At 40.2% G+C, this 21,813-nt stretch overlaps 1 protein-coding gene across 1 annotated transcript in view; it reads right to left on the bottom strand.

Annotated features, from left to right (window-relative positions):
- Positions 1-16,466, bottom strand: part of LOC104528875 (disco-interacting protein 2 homolog B) — a 37,744-nt gene extending 21,278 nt beyond the window's left edge. Inside the window, exons 1-8 of the mRNA XM_010173021.1 lie at positions 16,400-16,466; positions 8,866-9,015; positions 7,353-7,478; positions 5,412-5,624; positions 2,615-2,758; positions 1,518-1,637; positions 719-916; positions 382-473 (exon numbers count right to left, since the gene is read on the bottom strand). Of these exons, the coding sequence (XP_010171323.1) occupies positions 382-473; positions 719-916; positions 1,518-1,637; positions 2,615-2,758; positions 5,412-5,624; positions 7,353-7,478; positions 8,866-8,977 (1,005 nt within the window). The 5' untranslated portion in view covers positions 8,978-9,015; positions 16,400-16,466. The remainder of the gene's footprint in view (positions 1-381; positions 474-718; positions 917-1,517; positions 1,638-2,614; positions 2,759-5,411; positions 5,625-7,352; positions 7,479-8,865; positions 9,016-16,399) is intronic.
- Positions 16,467-21,813: the final 5,347 nt, after the last annotated feature.

The raw sequence follows: 21,813 nt of genomic DNA, 5'->3' as shown, positions 1-21,813 counted from the left end.
GGGCATCTTCAAGTGCTCTTTCTTCCATGGCATGTATGGTACGTGCATGAGTTTCTCACGCAGTAACGTCAGCATTCCCTGTGTGCCCATACACATGAAGATGCACACACAGCCAAAACACAGAGGACATCTAACACTCTGTATTTCTCTCAGAGGTGCAATGCTCTTCCTTAGATGTATTTCAATGTCCAGAGCCAAGAAGTTGCTTACAGAGGAGTCAGCAGGACTGAAAAATCACAGAAGTTTATTTCCCAAATAGCCTGTCCCTGGGATGAGTCTCGCTATTAAAAGAACAAGATTATAGTGTCTGTGGTAAGTTCCAGCCCCCCAAAACCCTCTTTTTACTTCAGAGGGAGAACCAGACAGTCCCAAACTCATTACCCTATCTCCAGGTTTTAACACGGGTTCATTTTTGGTCCCCAGTTTATTAAGCAGTGTGTAGGCCAGCTTGAGACTTCTGCTCCACAATTTGCCTAGAACACAAAGAAGAGAGACTTGCACAACTCTAAATCAACCCAGCATACAAGAGAATATTTCAGTTCTCTACTGCTTTTACCATCTTCAGTCACGTCCTCTCTTTCAGTTACACAGCTTTGGCTACAAAGCTCTCAAAAACCAGGAAGGTATTTGCAACCACAGTAAGACCCAACAACCCTGTGTTCTATCCACCACTGCTCTTTCAGAGCAGTTTAGCAATGGAAGTCAGGGCTCGACTCACCATAGGTGAGGGTGTAAACTGGTTTTCCTGTAACATCCAGTGCTGTCAGACAGGGACATTTAGCTTGTGTGGTTCCCCAGCGCTGCAGTGCTGCTTCTAAGGCAGGAGGCCAGTTACAAACAACTCCCAGGGGTTCTCCCTTCACAGGTGTCATCTGGCGTCCCTCTGGCTTGGGCTGATTTGGGTCAGGCTGCGGAACTGAAGAAAATTCAATCATGTTTCCAGTTCATCTTTGCCCATTTGTTACTAGATTGTTAAGTTGGAAAGATGCACTGAAAACAAATGCTTTTCCTCATCATGTTTAGGTTTAACAACCCCTATCACATTTCATTTCCTAGGAAGCACTGCACAAAACAAAACATCATGAACACAGTCTTCTCCTAATGTGTTATTCAAAGGTGTTCCATACAACAGTGAGGAAAGCAACACAGAACTGGAGAAAAGAAAAACAATCTTATAAGATCAGGTTGTAATGACATTACCAGTAAAGATAATCCCTTTTGGGAAATTAATTCAAGCAGCCTAAGCAAATGAAGATTTAAAAATCTATCTAAATATTTTGGTTAATAAGTTTTAGTTATTGTAAGAAGTTTAGCGTTGAGGAGGCCACCCAAAGCTCAGCAGTACAGTAAATTACTTCAAACACTGGTTTTGTGCCAGCTGACTCATAAAGGCTACTGCTAGGTGCAAATAGCAAGTGGACTTTGAAAGCTCTGAATGGCATAAATAAATTCAGTACTGTGCCTATCTGAGTACTTAAAACAAATTACCAATAAAAAACACTATTTGGTGCTGTTACCTTCCACAATTTCTTCAAAATCATCCACAAAAAATTCTTTTAGGGGTGGTCTTTTCGGTCTTTTCAAGGTGTTAAGCAACTGTTGAATTTTTGTGGAGACTCTACTACTCACAGGAACACCTGGAGGGAAAGATTTTGTCTAATAAAAGTGTTCATCGTGTCCATTAACATTTACATCTTACCTCCTTCCACCACAGGATACTTCTCTTGGTATGCCCACTCATTCAACTACTGGCTTCCATTATTAAAGGCTGTGCCAGTGCAAGATGACATTAGTAAGTATAACATCAGTTCTGTATTATCTCAGTGGTCAGAAAATGCTAGTAATAGAAATTCATTTTCAAAGCATTTACTCCCTTCCAAAACCCAATTTCTATCTGTCTCTGACACGCTGCACTTGCTGTAAAACACAGCCTACATTATTTCATGCACCTCACCTTTCCTTTTAGAGATTTTAGGACAAAAGCTTTTAAAAACAATTAGCCTACCTATGCATTTGTAGGTTTTTTTTCTTAAAAAGTGGTAGAGGAAAGTCTACTATCTCTCCCATGATGTTCTCCAGTTCAGTACATAGTAGGTAATCGCTGCACCATGGGAATGTGTTAATGTCAATGTCATAACTGCAGCACAGGGATGTGTTAATCATAGAATCGTAGAATGGTTTGGATTGGAAGGGACCTTAAAGCTCATCCAGTCCCAACCCCCCTGCCAGCAGCAGGGACACCTTCCACTAGACCAGGTTGCTCAAAGCCTCATCCAACCTGGCCGAGAACACTTCCAGGGAGGGGGCATCTACAACTTCCTTGGGCAACCTGTTCCAGTGTCTGACCACCCTCACAATGAAGAACTTCTTCCTAATATCTCATCTAAACCTCCCCTCTTTCAGTTTAAACCCATTTCCCCTTGTTTTGTCATTAACTGCCCTTATGAAAAGTCCCTCCCCAACTTTCTTGTAGGCCCCCAATGCTAATGCCATAATCATTTCAGATTTGTGAAGTGCTTAAATGGGATAAACTTGAGTTGGGAGAATAAATCACGTGATTTAAGTCCTTCCTTAACACCATTTTAATTTCTGGGTACTCTGAAAGGTTCCGTACCATCAGCAGTATCCATGAGACTAGACCGGTTAGATCCCTTGTGCATCCCTTTCACGATCCCTGAAGGAGGAAGGTCAATCGCTGCTGGGCGTGCTGAGGAAGAGGAGGTAGTTGCTGTGACATCTGGGGGAACTGAGAAAGTTTCTAAACAAAGGGAGAAAATTAAGATAGCAGTTAACATACACTTTGTATTAACAGATGGAACAAGCAAAGTGTTAGTTACCTGTTACCAACAATCATAAAAACTTAATGGGTTGAATGCATGGGAGTTCTTATTAATGCTAAACACACGGCTTCCTAAATATTAAGCAGCTCTAGGAGGTGCACATTATCTGTTCTGGAAAACAGAAAACAAAGGCATGAGATGAGTGGCTTTGTCCATGTCAGGAAAGTGGTTCACTAAGACAGAATTCCTATTTTTGGTTTCTAACCTTCAAATCAAGTTCAAATCTCTTGACATTCAGTACTGAAAAAAAGAAAAAAGAAAAAAAAAAAAAGAAAAAAGGAAAAAAGAAAATAAAAGAAAGAAGGAAAAAAGAAAAAAATAAAAGAAAGAAGGAAAAAAAAAAATAAAAGAAAGAAGGAAAAAAGAAAATAAAAGAAGGAAAAAGAAAATAAAAGAAAAAAGGAAAAAAAATAAAAGAAAGAAGGAAAAAAGAAAATAAAAGAAAAAAGGAAAAAAAAGAAAAAAAAAGTTTGAGAACAAAAAAGGAAAAAAAAAAGAAAAAAAAAGAGTTTGAGAAGCACATGAGCTCTGAAATATTCAAAGCCCTAGAACAAAAACCTACATCACCTATGCAGTAATCTCTCTTGCTAGAATTATACTATTTAACTTTTTTGTCAGTAAGGGCTTTCTAAAACAAAACATGTGGTAGTCTATTGACTAAAGCAGATCAGCAAAAAAATCACGTTGGGTTTAAATTTCTTCCAGTTCAGTGGCTAAACAGTATGAGCCCTCCCAGCAGTTAAATAATAAACTTAAAAACTAATAAATTCAGTGAGCTGGGTCTTAGTTTGGTTTAAGTTGCAAGACACTATTCTGCTTTTCAGATGAGTTTGGAAGCTTCAAAACTGCAAAAGTAAGCCGGCATACTTCAGTAATTCTCTCATTAACTTTCTCTTAAATAAGCAGTTTTTGCTTACATGGGATTTCTTTGTACAATACAGTAGGTTCAATCATCTCCTAGGGCAAGAATATTCTGTTTAGAACCAGCAACTGTTGCTTATGAACTAAAAAACCCACCAACTTTGAAACTGGATGTTGGCACACACAGAGAGAGTCTGAAGGAAGATTTTTGTGGTTTATTCTCTGTGCCTCTCTTTTTATGGAGAAAAAACCATCCAATTCTGTGTACCTTTGGAGATAAGAGTGGCAAGGAATATTTCTCATATATTGAACTTTTAAGATCACTAGGAAGGTCCTAAATTTTGTACAACTCCAAACATTTGCAGGACTTTTTATTGCTCTCTCCAAAGAGATGTATAAAATTGCGTATGTGAGAGTTCCTATTCATTTAAATTAGGTGTTAACACAGGATGAAAGTGGCATCCACATAGCAAATATAATTCCAACAAAGATTTAAAGCTTCTGTTTTGCATAAAGTAGTAATTATATTAGATAGGAGTTATTCTGTAGGTAAAAAGCTGTATTATCTGAATTCATTACAAAAGGTAACGTGGCTTTCTGTATGCTCCGATTAAAAACAGCCTCTCTGCTTCAAAGACACATTAATTATATTGACCATATTTTATGGGCAATTTCCCCAGTTTTCCAATTCAGAAAACAACTTGCATCCCAACAAATAAACAAACAAAAATAACAGCAACAAAAAAAATAAGTTAAACAGTTAAAAAACACCAGCATTTCTATGCACTGCTTGCCCCAAACCAGTTAAGCAAAAGCAGAGAGCACACAAAATACAGACATCTCCTGAGATGCAGTAATATCCTCCACAGCAGATAAAAAAGACAAACACAGAGCAAAAACAAACTTTGCCATTTCATACAGAAGCATCAGCAGCGAGGAGCACCTCAGAACCTCAAAAAACTGAGCCTGGGGTATCCAGATCTGTAGATTTTGCTCCGTCTTCTCAATACCTGGATGCTCTGATTATTTCTCAGACATAGTCATGAAAGATCTGTGCTAAATCTTCACTCTGCTCAAATCATTTCTTTTAATGACATGCTCATTTGTGCATATATATGGCTGATTTTGGTTCTTTTCTTTTCTTTTTAATCTAACACAAACAATAAACCATTAGGGCTTATATAGGATGGCTGATTTTGGTTCTTTTCTTTTCTTTTTTTTTTAATCTAACACAAACAATAAACCATAAGGGCTTATATAGCAAAATGAGAATGTTAACACACAGCATTTCCCCCACTCTATAGGCAAAGCCACCCCTATGGAATTCATCAGGACACAGATGCCAAATGCTACTTGCATAGGGCAGCCTCGTACACACAGTAGCTTCAAAGAGCTGTAGACATAAGCAACACAGTATACAGAAAGAAAGTCGTGCCTCCTGATCCTGTCATCACACCCTGGAGGTTTTTCTACTTTAATGAACTCCTGCTCCCCACTTCCCCTTTTTCAGCCAACTCAATATTCTGAGATTCTTCAGAAAAAAAAAATTAAAAAAAAATCATGATGGTGCAACTCCAACAAATCCTGGCAAATTCCATCACAACTCACTAAACTCTTGATCCAAATTTCCCTTACGCCACGGACAACTCCAGCTTTATTAATACAATCTGAACTTGAAGCAATTTTTTTCTGTTCATACTCATCTCCTACCTATTCGAGTATTGGCAAATACATCAGCTAGTGACCCACTGGTCCCTTTGCCTTCTCCATGGGAAAGTGTAGAAGATGCTGATGAAGATGTGGATGACCCCTGAATAGATCGGTTGATCCAAGACTCAGCATTCTGTAAGCTCTGATGCAATGCAGCAGAAAGAGCAGCTTGGCGCCTTAGCGACCCCTCATCCTCGGATGCGGAAGACGTGTCTGTGTGGAAGCAGAAAAGAAAATCTAGCTGCTTAGGGAAAAGCACATGGCATAGAACATGCTCTCTTTCCAATTCACATAGCAATGGAACAGGCTTGTAAATATGAAGATTTTTTGGGTTTTTTTTTTTCCCCCACAGGCTGTGTCAAACAAGGTCACATTGGCCAAAACAGGAGTTGAAGCAGCAGACATCTCCAATGTGAATGTGTTTACCCCTTGTGTTTTGCCCCTGTTTAAAGCACATGAAAAGATTCACCTCCTCAGACAAGTATCCTTCCCCTGGGTTCTCCAAGTTTATTGACTTATCTCTCATTAATTTTCCATTCATGTTCTATAATATCAGATGCTGTATTGCCTAACTTTGGTAATTCTGAAATGGAAAGTGAGGGGTCAGTATCATCGTCAAAAGTGAAAATTGCCAGAACAAAGCAGAACTCAGGCACTGGGAAACAAATGTGCCAAGGCCAGGGGCAGAAAATGCTTTTGTCTGGTATTCTAAATGGGTCCCTTTCAATTGGAGAAAACAAACAAACAAACCAAACCAAAACAGAGAAAACTACACCGAGGAACTGCATCCTGCATTTCTGAGAGAACAGATACTTGGTCTATCCTAAAGCTGTGAAGTGATCACTTATATATCATGAAGAAAGCATTCATTACTTGATATCTTAAGCTGTACAGTGCTAGATACATACAGGCTTTGGTCTAAAATTTTATGTGTTCTTCAAAGTGACTGCCTGCCTATACTACAGCTGTAAATCAAACTACTAAATGACGTTCTACCTACTTGCCAAAGTAGAATGCAGTCACGAGCTGAAGAAAAAGACTGATTCCAGAGACACTGCAAGTGTTAACCTTTATTTGTGTAGCACCCACAGCTCAGAACGTGCTGCAGTCCTGGATGAATTAGTACAAAGCTGAGACCCAAGCAGACACCAGGAACATGCATTATACCCCAGTAAAAAGGAAAAGAAAAAAAAAGGAAGTATGAAGAAAAGAGGAGGTAAAAGAATAGGTGTGAGTGAAGTGGCCGAGCAGAGAAGTTTCAGAGACATATGAATTCATAGAGATATGAATTCATACTTTTAGGATGACTTCATCAATCCAAATGACTGTGATGCTTCTGCACAAGAAGAGACAACATAAAAGTCACTGTTGAAAATTACACATACTAATTTTTAAGCCAGTGCATATAGCTGCTTGAAAACAGAGAGGTTTATTAATATCTGATGCACATGCACCATGACAGACACCACGTTATCCGAGGTATTTTGCTGCAGCCATTACATGGGAGGGGTTAGGAAGGAAAAGTCCTGCAAGTCAATGAATCCCACAGGACTCCCTCCAAGGTCCCTGCCCAGAAATATATATTCCTGCAAATCCTTTTCCTGTATGTTGAGTATTAAGCCTTAACAAAATCAAAACATGAATTAAGCAACTGAAAGTGAGGGAAGCAAAAGAAGAAGCCTCAGTCCAGAAAGTCCACTTAGCTCTTGCCAATTGATTCTTTAAGAGCTCCCGGAAGAGGAGTCATTTTCACAGCCCTAACAGCAGCTCCATGAAAGCAAGCAGCTGCTCAAATGTAGGAAGAGAACTACAGGAGGAAGAGACTACCTACAAATGTGCTGAAGAGCTTGAATATTTTGACAATTTGCAGCCTCTTCATTTGGGAACCGTTACTAATGCGTACCTCAACATCCACACAGACACACACGGCAAGAGCCTAACCTGGGGGAGTGCAGGCATCAGCTGGAGACTGAACAAAGGTAGACCGTCTTTTGGTTGGCATGGGCAGGGCCATCTTCTGCTCTTTGTGTTTTGCCAGTGCTGCTTGAACCGCTTCTGTGTGGATATCTGCAAAAATGGAAGTTCACACACTCGGTTTTGCAACAGTAGAGGAGGAAGAAAAACACACAAGGCTTACACATGTGCAACTATTGCCAGTCATCTGTATTTATGCAACTCTCCATTTTGCAGTACCTTCCTAAACAACTACATTTTGCCACCTCATGAGTAACATTTCCTTTTTTTTCTTAAAAAAAAGAAAAAACAACCCCAAAAAAAAACCCAAGGAAACTAACTGAGGTTTCTAAAGTTAGCAAGTTAATAGCAGAGTCAGGTTTTTTTAGTCTAGAATCTTCTGGGTAAATCATTATATTCTTGTGTCTCTAGCAACTTTTACAGAAACCCCAACCCCACCAGATTGTTTCCCTCAAACAAAGATTATCCTAAAATATGCTTGTGCATAATTTCAAATATGCACATAAGCTAAAAGTGCATCCAGCCCCAGGTGCAACTCTAGTCTATAAACTGACAAATTTCTGAGCCAGTTGTCTGATTTAGGAAAAACCTTATGTTCCAAAACCTGAAAGGATGCAGATCTCATGTAAATCTTGAAAGTTACTAACTGCAGTTGTAAATACATGCTGATTAGTAACTGAAACAGGCTAGGACATGAGGCTTCCATCCCTCTGCAAACATCCAGAACTCTTTAAAGGAAAAAAAACATCACTGATGATGAGAAGACAATTTATTAAGAAACTACTATGACAAGGGAGAGCTCATCTACATTAATTTCTCAGATTAATGTATTTTAATGATGCTTTTCCAAAAACCAGAAAATTAAGCTCTTCTAATGCTGTATGAAATGGTGGTATGTGATAGCAGTGTTACTGGAGAAGGTCTATTTGATATACTTTATTTGCCCCTATTGAGAAGAAAACTTAAATCTTGTTACTGGAAAGTGAAAAACAAAACCAGCTGCAGAGAAAAAATAGGTGCTGCCACCTTCTCCTTCCCTTATGGGGAGAAGGAAATCAGCAGGGTGCTAGTCAGCCATTTCTGTTCCTCTTTGGAAGTACTTTAAGAACCGATGGAGAAAGCCAGCTCTCATTTTTCCAAGCTCCTAGAGCAGATATGCACCAGCAATCACCAAATCTCAGAACAAATTACCTGTTACTTCACTGAATCTGGTTACCTACAGACATGGTCAAAATAAGCTTTCCATTCTGAGAATGACTTGCATTGAATAGTTGCATTCAAGCCAGCAAATCAAGGTGGCAAAAAGTTACTTGCTTTTTATACTCAGCTGCAGTCCTACAAGTCTGATGTTTCAGTAAACAGAAACACCAAGGTAGGACTTCTACCAGTGGACAAATAATAAGCTTGATTCCTTGAGAGGACATGGTACATTATTCCTCATTAACAGGAATTTCAGGTGAACTCTTGCCCCTGGCCTTACCAGATCGATAGCGCTCATCTCTGGCTCCCCCTGAGCGAGCTCGGTGAAATTTGGATGAGGAGGAGGATGATGATGATGATGCTGAGGCTGGAGTTGCAGATGGAACAGGCATCTGAGTTCTGGATTCCTTCTGTAATGCTGGATCAACCCCTGGAAAACAGTCCACAATTCTCTGAGAATAGGAAATTAAAGCAGCTTTTTTGATGATACTTTTCTCTTTTACCATATAATTACAGGATTTCCCTCTCCCCCCCTTTTTTTGTAGTGAAGTGGATCTAATTAGTATATTAGTACATCTGTCCAATTATACCTTAATCAGTTAAGATATACCTGTCCCTTCTTTGACCTTACTCTGAAGAGTTTTTTCCAGCTTTTTTCTAAGGGGTTGTTAGGTACTTGAAGTAAGAGACAATTGACAGCAAATCCAAAGTAGGTGACACAATACAAAGTTTCACATAATTAAAGTAACCTATCAGTGATAGAGGGAGATGAAGTCACCTCTAAAGAATCCATTACAAAATACAAAAGCAAAGGTGATAAGATTCAGTTAAGTCTTGATAAATGACACAGTAGATAAGGCAGGTAAATCCTACACCTCCAAACACATAACAGGGCCAGTTGCAATGAACTTCAGTGTTCTGTGATTTAGAGTCTGTATGGTTTGTTCCCTGATTTGCCATGTTTCCAGTGAGAACAGGACTGCACCACACTCTCACTATTGCATTAAAATGGAAAAGAATTAGCAGTTTAACTTGTGGTAAAGCGATCTATGCAAACTGCTTTTAGAGATCACAGTCATTTACATCAGCCTCCTTGTAGACACCACTACTATGGGCACACAGAGCAAAGGGGTTTGATGCATTAAGTCATTATCCCAAATTAAGTTTCAGTTGTGAAGAAGAGCAAACCCACAGAAAAATATGCTGAGAAGCTGGGTTTATTACTCAGTGTTCCACTGACCAGTGTGTGTTATTGACAGGAAAACCAGTAATATATCAGCAGCAAGAGCCTCTGCTGTTCACATTAATTCCAAAAGCAAACAGACCTCTTGCTGTCCAGGCTCTGACTCAAGAAGTGAGTGGCTTTATCATCATGGAAAAGTTTGTTTTGCCCATGAATACAAGGAGCTAAATAGATAATCTGGTAAGAAATTATCATTTTAACCTCGTTCAGCAAGGGACACTAGGAATTGTTGCTATGGGAGTTTCAATTCTAAAATGAATCTGTGCATCAGTGGGAACTTTTTAAAAACTAAGAACAACAGGTCACAGAGCTGTAATTACCTTCAGGTTGTCACCTGAAGTCATGCAAAAAGAAGAGCAATCGTATCATCTAAATCTGTGCCACTTATGAATTCTCACAAACTACCAAAGGATTAGAGAAACGAAGAGGAAACCACAAATCCTGGACTCCAATTCCAGTTATACCACTTTCTTAGTGTGTGGTTTTAGGTAAACAACTTAAGGCAAGCGCCTCAAGCTCAGGGAACTTACAATACCAGCAAATCACACCTAACTAGTTGCAGAAATCTTCAGCCATCTCCTATACCTTCCAACATCCTAAAGAGCAAAATATTAATTGAATGTTACAGCAATTAACTATCCACTCAGCCCAGCATTATATGCTTTGGAAAAAATTCAAGAATCCAGGGACACCGTGCTCCTGGAAGATGTTCTCTCTTAACCCCAAGCGTTACTATTTGGTCTGGGAGACTTTCCAAAACTTTTCATCTCTTACTCAAATTTTTAGTAGTTCCATTTGCAATATCAACATTCAATGGATGCAAGTTACCAGGTTTATGTATTAATGATTCTTTCAACTATCATGCCAAAAAATTAGAACCTTTATTTCTAATTAAAAAGAACACATCCTGCTACTCAGAAATTCACAAACCATATTAGGGAGACAAACAACTATTCCTCATTTTCACTGGTATTTTTTGGATGTCATAACATATAACACAGAGTTCTCTATTCACTCATCAAAACATAACCATCACCTGTACAAAGACACCAGCAGCACAAAAGTAGAATGGAAAAGAGAATTCTGTGTTTTCTGTGGTTTAGGTGCAGGATCTGCTAATGAGAAGAGCTGGACTTCAGAGCAAGATTTTCAATTCAAAAATCTCAGTTTACTCACAGAATCAGTGTTTGTGTCACCTTCCTGTCATTCTGGAACACATTTCACTGATAATTACTTTAACATCTTCGTAACATATATTTTCCTTCATCAAAAATGAGAGTGTTTTATTTTGATCCAAAGACAAGACAACTTCACAGGCTGAGAAGAAAAGCTTCATGCTTTCTGATCATTTGAGTATTTACAGATTCAAGTACCCACTAGATGTCAGCAGCAGATTTAACACTATTTTAAATGAATTATTAAATTGATATTCAGTTCTCTCTTCTAAGTCTTGCAAAAGCATCTCATCTGCTCTGCAGGGCATCACAAGGCAAACATGACATTCCATTTACAAAGGGATCAAACGTGTCTGGAAGTGACATGACACACCAAGAGCAAGCTCTTTGTTTAAATATTTGGCAATGACATAATAACATGTTACAGTCTCCTAACATTCAAGCACAGATGAGGGGAAAAAAAGTGTATAGCTACAGTAAATCACAAATGGTTATACAACAAAGCAACCTAAGTGAGCTCAGTCTGGCAGGTGACTTATTTAGCATTGCCTTTAGAATAATCCTGCTACAGCTGCAGTTTCTGCTGGCAGGATCCAAATCTACAGAGACACGAGAAAGAAATTATTTCAGATTCACTTCTGAAGGACGGTATAGATTGTTTAATTGTCCTTAGTTCTTAACCAGAATTGACTGCTCTGTGATCCCTGCATTTTGTTGAAGGAAAAGGTTCAATAAGATTCAGAGATTTCTTTTCATTAAAAGATTTTTAGATTAAAAGAATCATTATAAGCATCATTTATGATCAACGAGGAGAAGTATTTACATTAATAACAAGGACAGTAAGTGCTAGATTCATCTGACAGAAGAAAAGCAGCAAGCAAACCTGTTATTCTGTATGTTTTGCATACAGAATTGAACAGAAGTGCTAGTGCTGGACTAGCAATTCCTTGTGACAAGATGATTTTCTGAAGCTACACGCCTGTAGAAATCGTGTAAATAACAAACACAAGTTTCTAGAGTTTACATGTCAGCCTGAGCAGCACCTCCAGAGCGTAGGGGACAGGCTGGCTCAGCAGCAGGCACGGCTGCACACGCTTGGTGTGATTGCTGCTGCCTTCCAGCACTGAGAACTCACCAGATTGAGGAGATTCAGAGACTTTAGCAGGAGTTACTAGCTAGATGGATCTTAATGCTGCCCTGTACAAGACACGAAGGAAGAATTCACATGCTCCACTGATTTAGTTCTGGATATTATTTCAAAGATGGATACATTTATTTCCCAGAGACAAGTGCTAAGCTTTATTTGCAGTTGTTATACCCCTCAGACTGAATAAGGAAGAAAATAATTCCCCATTTGTGGAAGCTGCAAGTCAGATCTTCTAAAGGGGTGAAACTCTCAACCACACTAAGCTGGAGCACGTGTGCATGATTTACAGGGTGAGACAAAGCTGTTTTATCACTGTTACTATTTCACATTAGCTTCCATTTGAAATAATATGATGCTGAAAGACAGCAGGGGGGAATAAAGAGAAAAAGAGTAGAGTTCTGCTGGCTTATTGGCAGGCCACAACACACAGGGTGGCAGGAAGGACTCTTCTGAGACAGGAAATACATGACAGCCCACTTGGGAAGCAAAGAAGAAACACTTCTTTTCCAAAGTGCCATGATTTCAAAGAAATGAAGCACTAAAGGAACAGAATCCATAATGTTCCCACTTTGTGCTATCCATTAATAACACGAAGCAGAAAAACCAACAAGACATACATTAACAGTTAAAATTCACACTGAGCTTCAAATGTTCTCAGTCTCAACAGGTTTACAAGCATATTACTGCTGTCTTCCAACCCTCTTCTCTGAGGTACTGGAACACAAAAAACACCAGATCACATTCATCTTACCTTTTCAATAAAAGCAGTGAGTACTCCAACATTCTCTTTGCTTGATTAAAATTTTTATTTTTATTTTTTTTTCATCATCATGAGAATAGAAAACAGGAGCAAGAGCACTCTAGAAGTTACATAAAAAGGTTCTGACAGTGAAACAGTGCTTAATGAATATAATTTCCTTTACACATTAGCAGAGGAACCAAATGCATTATCTTAAATAGCAAGAAAACGTAGTCTGCCAACAGTCTGTGTGCAAGGGCTGCTAATTTTGGCAGAAGACATTCCTGTGTCTGCATTGTTTGAGCTAAAAAGTTGGAAATGCTTTTCCAGATTTGCAGCAACTAAGATGGACGGGAGCTCTACACAGAAACCTGCCTGTAGTCTGCAGCAAAAACTAGTTGCAAGAGGTGGTGAGTTAGAATCATAGACTGGTTTGGGCTGGAAGGGACCTTAAAGATCATCCAGTCCCAACCCCCCTGCCAGCAGCAGGGACACCTTCCACTAGACCAGGTTGCTCAAAGCCTCATCCAACCTGGCCTTAAACACTTCCAGGGAGGGGGCATCTACAACTTCCTTGGGCAACCTGTTCCAGTGTCTGACCACCCTCACAGTGAAGAACTTCTTCCTAATATCTCATCTAAACCTCCCCTCTTTCAGTTTAAACCCATTTCCCCTTGTTTTGTCATTAACTGCCCTTAGGAAAAGTCCTTCCCCAGCTTTCTTGTAGCCCCTTCAGGTATTGGAAGGCAGCTATAAGATCTCCCCAGTTGCTGCACCAGCTCTTAGTAGCAGAGCAGTTCATCTGTCCATTCAAAAAGGGTTTTGCAAAATAGCAAAAAAAATTTAAAAAATAAATAGTATTGGATTGTATCTTTTAAAATAGGCATAAAAATATTTGGTTCTCACAAATGACTCTGAGGGTGATGTGAAAACGTCAGTGTTATTCCAACAAAAGCAACATCTCAAAGCACTGAGACCCCAGTCTGTTTCAGAAGGCAACTCAGGGTTTAGCTTGAGTTATCCACATTCAGAAAGACACCAAGGAGGAGGTGACAGCAGGGCGGCCTTTCTCTATTTTGGCAGGTGGTCAGGCAGCAGTGCAACAAGAAAGAAGCGTTCCTGCCCTCCCTGTTTTGGTTTGGGCAACAGTGAAATCAGCAGCATTACTTAACATGCACAACCTGCTCAAAACATTTTCCTTCAGAGCCTTTTTGTGCAGCAGCCAGCACCTAAGAGAGGAGCATCAACTCTGGGTATCACAGCTCCACCACCTCAGTAAGTTCCACTGACAAAAAATGGATGTTGCAGCAGGAAAACATGTATCTTTAGGTAATTAACATTGTTGTCTTAACTCTAAAGTAATGAAGCAAGCTCCCAGAGGCAATGTGAAGGGAGCACAGATTTAGCAGCAAGAATCTCCCAAATGATAGTGCTGACAGGCCCTGACATGTCATCACACCTTCGTCTCACTTCACATCTCTGAAGTGGAGACAATACATTAGCTCACATCTGAGGAAGGTGCTTTGAGAAACACGATGCACTGAGTGCCAGGAGGAAATATTTTTTGTTGTTGTTGCTGTGGACTAAATTAATTTTCTGCTCATTAACAAGGTCACCTGATTGTGAATCCCTCACGCATGACTTCAACAGGATTTTTACAACGGGAGACTCCCAGATACAGGGGCAGCTGGATATAGAGAGATATATAAAAAGCTGGAGGGCTGAGCCAGAACGGTAGTCAAAATGCTATCTTAATTGGTGACCTCCCATCAGCCTGTGTCTCTTCCTGAACTTCAGCTCATTCTGCAGCTTTCAAAAGAGCAACAATTAAAATATCAGGGCCACAGACAGTCTTGCCAAACACTTTTTTTTTTTTTCCTCTCCTAATTAAACAACATTTTTCTGAAGCAAACCAAACGTGCGTGCACAGTGACAGGCGTGAGGGCCGCAAGATCACGTCGTCAGATGAAAAGCAACTTGTAGAGTTTCAGCTTCCACCAGACTTCTGGACAAAAGCAAGTCTGCCAAGAAAGCACTTGAACATACAAAGGGAGCCCATGTTTCCTTCTAAGGCTCAAGATCTCCACCGGTATACACCCTGGACTGAGAGATGGCAGAACCTGCTTAACAAATATCTACTTATAAAGACTATACAGAGGGGTTAGTCATGAGTATTGCTTTTTGGTTTCTTTAAATAACAGAAAGAGATTTGATACAAAGGTAGCAACTGAGTCTTCAGAGATTCCTATCCCATCCGGGTTCAGGGAGGCAGTTCTCAGCACTCAGAGAGCTGTTTGTAACAAGATCTCAAATTTGAAGGCTAAAAACCAAGCTTTGCTTGCCTTGCTGCCTCCAGTGTGTTAGCTCAGAATACACTGTTCCTTCCTGTACAAAGCATCCACTGTGGCAGTTAAGTTTTGGACAAGAGGAAGGGTACCAGCTTTTGTTGAATACACAAGCAAAACAAAATTGAGAAACAATTTTGGGATGGAGGAGAGCAGGAACAAAACCATCAAGTGTTTTGGAGTGGCAGAGTCTAGAAGTTATCACAGGACAGTGGCAGAGTCCTTTCATGTTCCTTAAGCAATTGCCTGAAGTGAACTGCTGTAATCTCAGCAGAAAAAAACCCTCTACAATCTTTCCCCAACGGATGCAATGTTGATGGTCAATAAATGGACTTTTAGCCTTTACTCTTTTGGTATTATTATTATTTTTTGGCAGTAATTCAGTCTCAGTAAATTCCAGTAAGTCCAGTCATGGCTGCCTGTCATCCCCATTCACTCCCCTAACTGCTACGAGCCAGACACATTAGTTTTTAATGGTGAAGCATCTCAGCATATCAGTAGCACAATTATTTTGGGTAAGCATGCCCGTAATAATTATTAGGCATACTTTCAGCCATGTCCTTCAGTTTACAATTATCTATAATTATCCTACATATAATCAGCTCTACTGCTAAGGATCTCTAAACCAAAGAACCAGCACATGAATTCAGCTACTCTGGTAAAATACACCAACAAATTATGAAAATTCTAATGTTTCTCCAACAAGGAATTCAGATGGCTGAAAGGACACAGTACAGACCAACTCTGCAGTTAAACCATTTTTAAGAAGGTTTCAAGAATGGTTCTTGAGGACCTCACACTTCATGATTGATTCAAAGCCCTCGAGTTCTTTGCTAACAAGGGAGTAGGATGTGATTTATGTATGTGGGAGATAAAAGAACAGGGCATACAAAGTGTTGAAATACACAGCACTCTACAGAGACCCACCAAACTGCTCTGGAACTACCAGGAATCCCTGGAGTTCAGGATGAAGTGAACCAGATGCAAAATAGTGCCCATGACTTCATGGCATCCATGCAACCTCCACAGTGTGATTCTTAGATAAGGAGACACGTATGAAGCAGAACAGTTCAGAGCTGGGAAATGCAATCTCAGTGCTCCACTCCACAGATCTCTAATGTCAAGGCCATGCAAAACCCTCAGAACAGCTCAAACAAGCACCTACCTTGGGTTTGTGGAACATACGGAGCCAGAAGCTTTGCTCTCTTCTTCTCATACCCCTTTTGTGTGATGTCCCCTAAAACCAAGGAAAGGAAACTCATTTAACCATGTCCTCATTTTTCAGTCTGAGATCTATTTGCTTTTCTTTTCTGTGATATGAAGGTTTCACCTGAACACAGCAATGCACATGCTGGAAAAAAAGCTGAAAACAAATATATGCAAGTACATTATGATTTCAAAGCCTCCATATTACAGGACTGCTGGAGTTTCCCTTGGGATCAGAGATATACACTATTTAAATGCAATAATTTGAATCAGAACAGCTATCTAAATGGAATATCAAAGCAATGAAAACCTATGAAAGGGAAACTCAGAGTACATGAAAATGTTCTGTAACCACAAAGCCAGCTTAGGCGAACAAAATGGAATAATTCCCAAACAACAGGGCAAAGGGAAAGTGCAAATTCATCTTCAACTAATCAAATCGAGAACAGCTTTTAGCAAATAAAGTGAGCCCACTCCAGGAGCTGTTTAGGGCACCCCTGAAAATCGAGGCAAGGATGAACAGAGTCAACTTTTAGATTCCTGCCCAGCAAGCACACCCTATGATCAGAAAATCAGACTTTTAATCAAGTCTGTCTGATCTTCAGTGAAAGCAAGTTAGGGGGTTGTGGTTTTTTTAACCTGGTAGTAGCTGTAATTCCACTGTTTGCCTCCTGGTAGAAGTTTGCAGAAGATAGATGCTCGAGTTCCACAGAAGCAAAAACTCCAGAAGAGACCTAAGTATTAGTAAACTTTTCCCTTTTTAAAAAACCTAATCTGTCTGATCCGGGAGATGGACCATCTGGCTTCTGGTTTGTTTTTTGTTTTGTTTTTTTTGTTTTAATTTCTCACATTACATCAGAACCACAAGAAAGACTGAAACCTTGAAGGGATTTAAACAAAAAGCCCTGCAGCATTTCAAGCCTTTTGTAGCCTGACCTGCACTTGTAACCTCTTTATCTCTTGGGGCTGAAAGATTTGAAGCGATCAAACAAATAGCAATAAGAAAACAGAATTATTTGGTATTACTTCTCAAGTTAAAATTTGTATTTACAACAAGAAACTAGTCATTGCAAAAGGTGTGTTTTCTTTGCTGGGAGCCCAATTACTGCAGGGACACGGAGTATTAGCAGAGGCCACTGGATCTGCTGCCTCACAGCATCCTTCTGCCAGACACTTCCAGCCTGATCTGCAGGACCACATCAGAAAAGGTGATTAAAGGGTTTAAGCTCTAAGCCTCCCAACACAACCAGCCTCTCTGCTAAAACATTCCATTTCCAAACTGGCCATTTGGGTTATAAAGGTGATTTTGCAGCACTGCAATGCTTGGAAAGGGGATGAATCACAGAATCACAGAATATTAGGGATTGGAAGGGACCTCAAAAGATCATCCAGTCCAATCCCCCTGCCAGAGCAGGAACCTCAATGAGATCACACAGGAAGGCGTCCAGGTGGGTTTTGAATGTCTCCAGAGAAGGAGACTCCACACCCTCCCTGGGCAGCCTGTCCCAGGGCTCTGGCACCCTCACTGGAAAGAAGTTTCTTCTCAAGTTGAAGCAGAACCTCCTGTGTTCCAGCTCACCCCCATTGCCCCTTGTCCTACCATTGGGCATCACTGAGAAGAGCCTGGCTCCATCCTCCTGACATTCACCTTTACATATTGATAAACATTAATGAGGTCACCCCTCAGTCTCCTCTTCTCCAAGCTAAAGAGCCCCAGCTCCCTCAGCCTTTCCTCAGCAGGGAGATGCTCCACTCCCTTCATCATCTTGGTGGCTCTGTGCTGGACTCTCTCCAGCAGTTCCCTGTCCTAACAGGAACTTTATTCCTTTGTGCTCAACAATGAAACATCAGCATCACTTGGAATGCCCAGGCTGAGTCTGGAAGCTGAAACGGGCAGGCACACCGCTTAGCGGAGGGTATGCATTTGCACACAACATTTTATCTCACTCCTCTAACATGATGTTTGAGTCAGGCCCCAACAAGTCCAAACACATCGAGCAACTGAAAATTAGAATGTCCATGAAGCACTGAAATGCCAAGCAAAGCATTAATTTTAATGCTTGACTGCAATACATAGCTCAGTGAAATTAATCCAGCTCACAGGAAAGGTATGCTGCCAGCCTAAGAAAAATACACCTTCCAGAAAGAGCTGCACAAAGAACACACGCCAACAGGAGAATGTTTTCATCGACTGCACGAGCTACAAAAATCCACCAGCTTTTCTGAGCTTTGCCTCTCCATTTTCAGAGGCAGCTTTAATTCCCCACATTTGGGTAACAAATAGAGCAGGGGGACTTGCAGCTTCAGGAAAAACAAACCTGCACGGAAAGGGGGAAAGCTTTTTCCTTATAAGCCAACCCACAGATTTGTTTGTAGCTCGTTATTTTATGATTAATTTCTCCACAAGATTTAATTGGACTCTTGGCATTGGTGGTTACACACTATATATAATGAAACATTTGCCACAGAAAATTGTTGGAATTAATAAGGAATACCAGTACCTTACAGACAAAGAGCAGCACACTCAATTTAAGTACTAGTAGCATCACATTCTGTTTTACCTACTGGGAAGCAAAGAATTCTCTCCAGTCACTTGCTCCACACTAATATCCTACCAATGAAACAAACTTATCCTCACAGGAATACAAGCACTATGGTTCACAGATTTGCATTTGGAAATTTGAAGTTGAGGTGAGATATTACTGAAAAAACAAGAAGGTAACTCAGGCCAAAACAATATTTGCAACTTTAACTACCATGCGATGCAGATAATTTACATTATTGCTTGAAAAAAAAAAAAGGATTCTCTGAACGTAGGCTAATAAAAAAATAAAAAGCCTAATGCTATTTGGCAAGAACAGGAAAGTTCCAACTAGTAAAATTCAAGCAACAGAAATAAGGGTGATAAATTCCTGGGACTTCCCTGCAGCACTCTGTATTCCCACTGCTGAATCTCCAGGTAGAGTTTGCTTTTTTTAAAAATAAATAAATTTAAAAAAAAAATCAATCATTATTTTGACAAACAGGTTGACAGTCTCAAGAACCTGCCTGCAGGATTAGACAGTGTAATGCTTAAATTTTTAGACTAGCCCTACTGAAGTGAACCAGCAGTAGGGACTGAAAAGGTCAGAAGAAACAGATAAATCGGAGTTCTCTATAGAATAACCATCCATGCAGGTTAGAAACAGAATACAATTAACTGAAATAAAGCTCCAGCAAGACACAGGGACTACGGCTCTCAGAAATAAAACCTTGTGTGGAGTAGGCTTGGGTGACATGTGTAAAGTCACCTCAACACAATTATGATCCCATTACCACAACCACAATAGTTATTCCCAAACTGACATCTCAAGTCTTGGAAGCAAGTGGATCTCTAACAGGCTGCACAAGTGGAATGAAGTTATTGTATAAAACCTCTTCTCATCTGGTCTCAATCCACTGAGCCAGAAACCAAAGATTCACTAAGAGAGAAACTTTCTGTCAGCCATTCCTTTTCTGCTGATCTACAGGAAATGGAAATGGTTATATCTGAACAGAAATGCAGACTTCCTCACCAAATATCAGAAGTTCCAGCAACAGGAAGAGAACCAAGACAATAGGACTGCAATCTCAAGAACCATTCACTCCTGCTACATCAACCTGGTAAATCATCCATAAATTCAACACTTTGTGACATTTGGTGTGTTAAATTCTTCCAGTTAGCTGAAAAAAACCCAACCCAAGAACCACAACCCCTCTCTCCACAGATGCAAGACCCAGCACTACAAAGAAAGCATTAGCAAAGCAAATGAGAGCTGACAATTTAGCTTGAAAATGGTGCTAGTGTTTGTTCATTCCTAGGAAAGAAATGACAAACAACAAAAACACTTACTGCTGAGACATTCTTTTGGCCTTCTCCCAGCTACAACTGTTTCTGTTCAGTTGTAGTCTATATTTATCTATATCCTAAGCCACGGTTGTGCCTCCACATGCTGAGGGGGCCCTGCTAAGGAAATGGGGTTCTTGGCAAGAGGAAACAAAGCTTCAGTTTCTTTTCAGCCAAGACCCTTTCACTATAAACAACCGTAAGATTCTTGTACGTGGTGATGTTTCCTGGAGTCTCAAGATGGGATGTCAGGAATTTTTAGGTTTTGGGGGTTTGTTGGTTTTGTTGTTTTCTGTTTTGTTTGGTTTTTTTTTTCCCCTTGACACCTCTGCTCAAGTGCAGGGATGTCTTCACCTTCCCCAGAAAACCAGTATATTAGAACAGACTGAAGTGTAAATACAGCCCATCACCACCACAGTCCAGTTCATCAGCTCCACACACTACTTTCCTCACTATTCCACCCAAACTCATACCTTTTCCATCTCCATTGCAAAGCTCTGCTACCACCTGCACTGCTCACAAAGGTTAACTCGTCTCAATACATGAGAATTTTTCTCCTGCAGAGCCACCAGCTCAGTTTTCCTGCTCATTTGCAGAGAATGTGATGGACCAGCCCCAGCCACCTTCACAGAACAGGTTCTCTGGCAGGAGCCTGCCACTGGTATTGCATCGCTTCAGTAATTCATCATCTCACTACTTATCACAATTGGGTTCCACTCTTTCAACCCTCTCCTCCCCCAATTTCATCTTTTCTCTCTTCTGACAGTTTTAAAAGAAGAATTTAAAGAAATCCTACTTTTCAAGACACTGCAGGTCTTCCAAATACACAAGAGATGCCCTTCTGTGGATTCAGAGTAGGAAATATCCCTAGATTTATGGTTTGCAGAAACAAGACAAGTTCAATCAAGAAGCAATGATTTTTCCTCACTTGGAATGCCTGGACAATAATCCTGTGATGAAATCCAAGAGGCCCTGCTTGTTTGTGATTAAACAAGTGCACATTTGAGAAGCAGAATTCCCTAGAAAAATGCAAAAAATAGATTCTGAGATTCCTTTTTTCATACGATTCTCCTAATTTCTTGAGAGGAAATTAGAATTGATCCTCATCACGCAAAGCCAATCTGGATGTTCTGACCACGGGGAGCGCAAGAAAGAGAAAAGATGAACTCAGCAATGAGAAAACAGAGGAGTGTGGACTTAGAGAGAGCAGAAGGAAGTTCAGTCACCTACAACTGATCAGCCTAGATGTTCCACCTATATTCAAATCATCCAACAGAGAAGCCTGAAACTTCAGGAGTCTCACCGCCCTGTGACGCCAGGCTGCTTTTTAGCAATTAAGAGTTGATGATCTATCCTCAACAGTGGTGCTCAATCAGTGCAAGGTGGTAACACCAGCTAATCCTGCTGCGCTCAGACAATACTCCTCTTTCAACATCCTTGCTCCCCTTCCCCCCATGGAATGAGAACACTGAATCATTTACTGTCTAACAAAACCATAATTACTAGAG

Source organism: Antrostomus carolinensis, unplaced genomic scaffold, assembly GCF_000700745.2.
Source record: "Antrostomus carolinensis isolate BGI_N321 unplaced genomic scaffold, ASM70074v2 scaffold4798, whole genome shotgun sequence".
In the NCBI taxonomy this organism is placed as follows: domain Eukaryota; kingdom Metazoa; phylum Chordata; class Aves; order Caprimulgiformes; family Caprimulgidae; genus Antrostomus; species Antrostomus carolinensis.
Note: the sequence above shows the minus strand (reverse complement) of the source record. Positions and strands in the feature narration are given on the sequence as shown.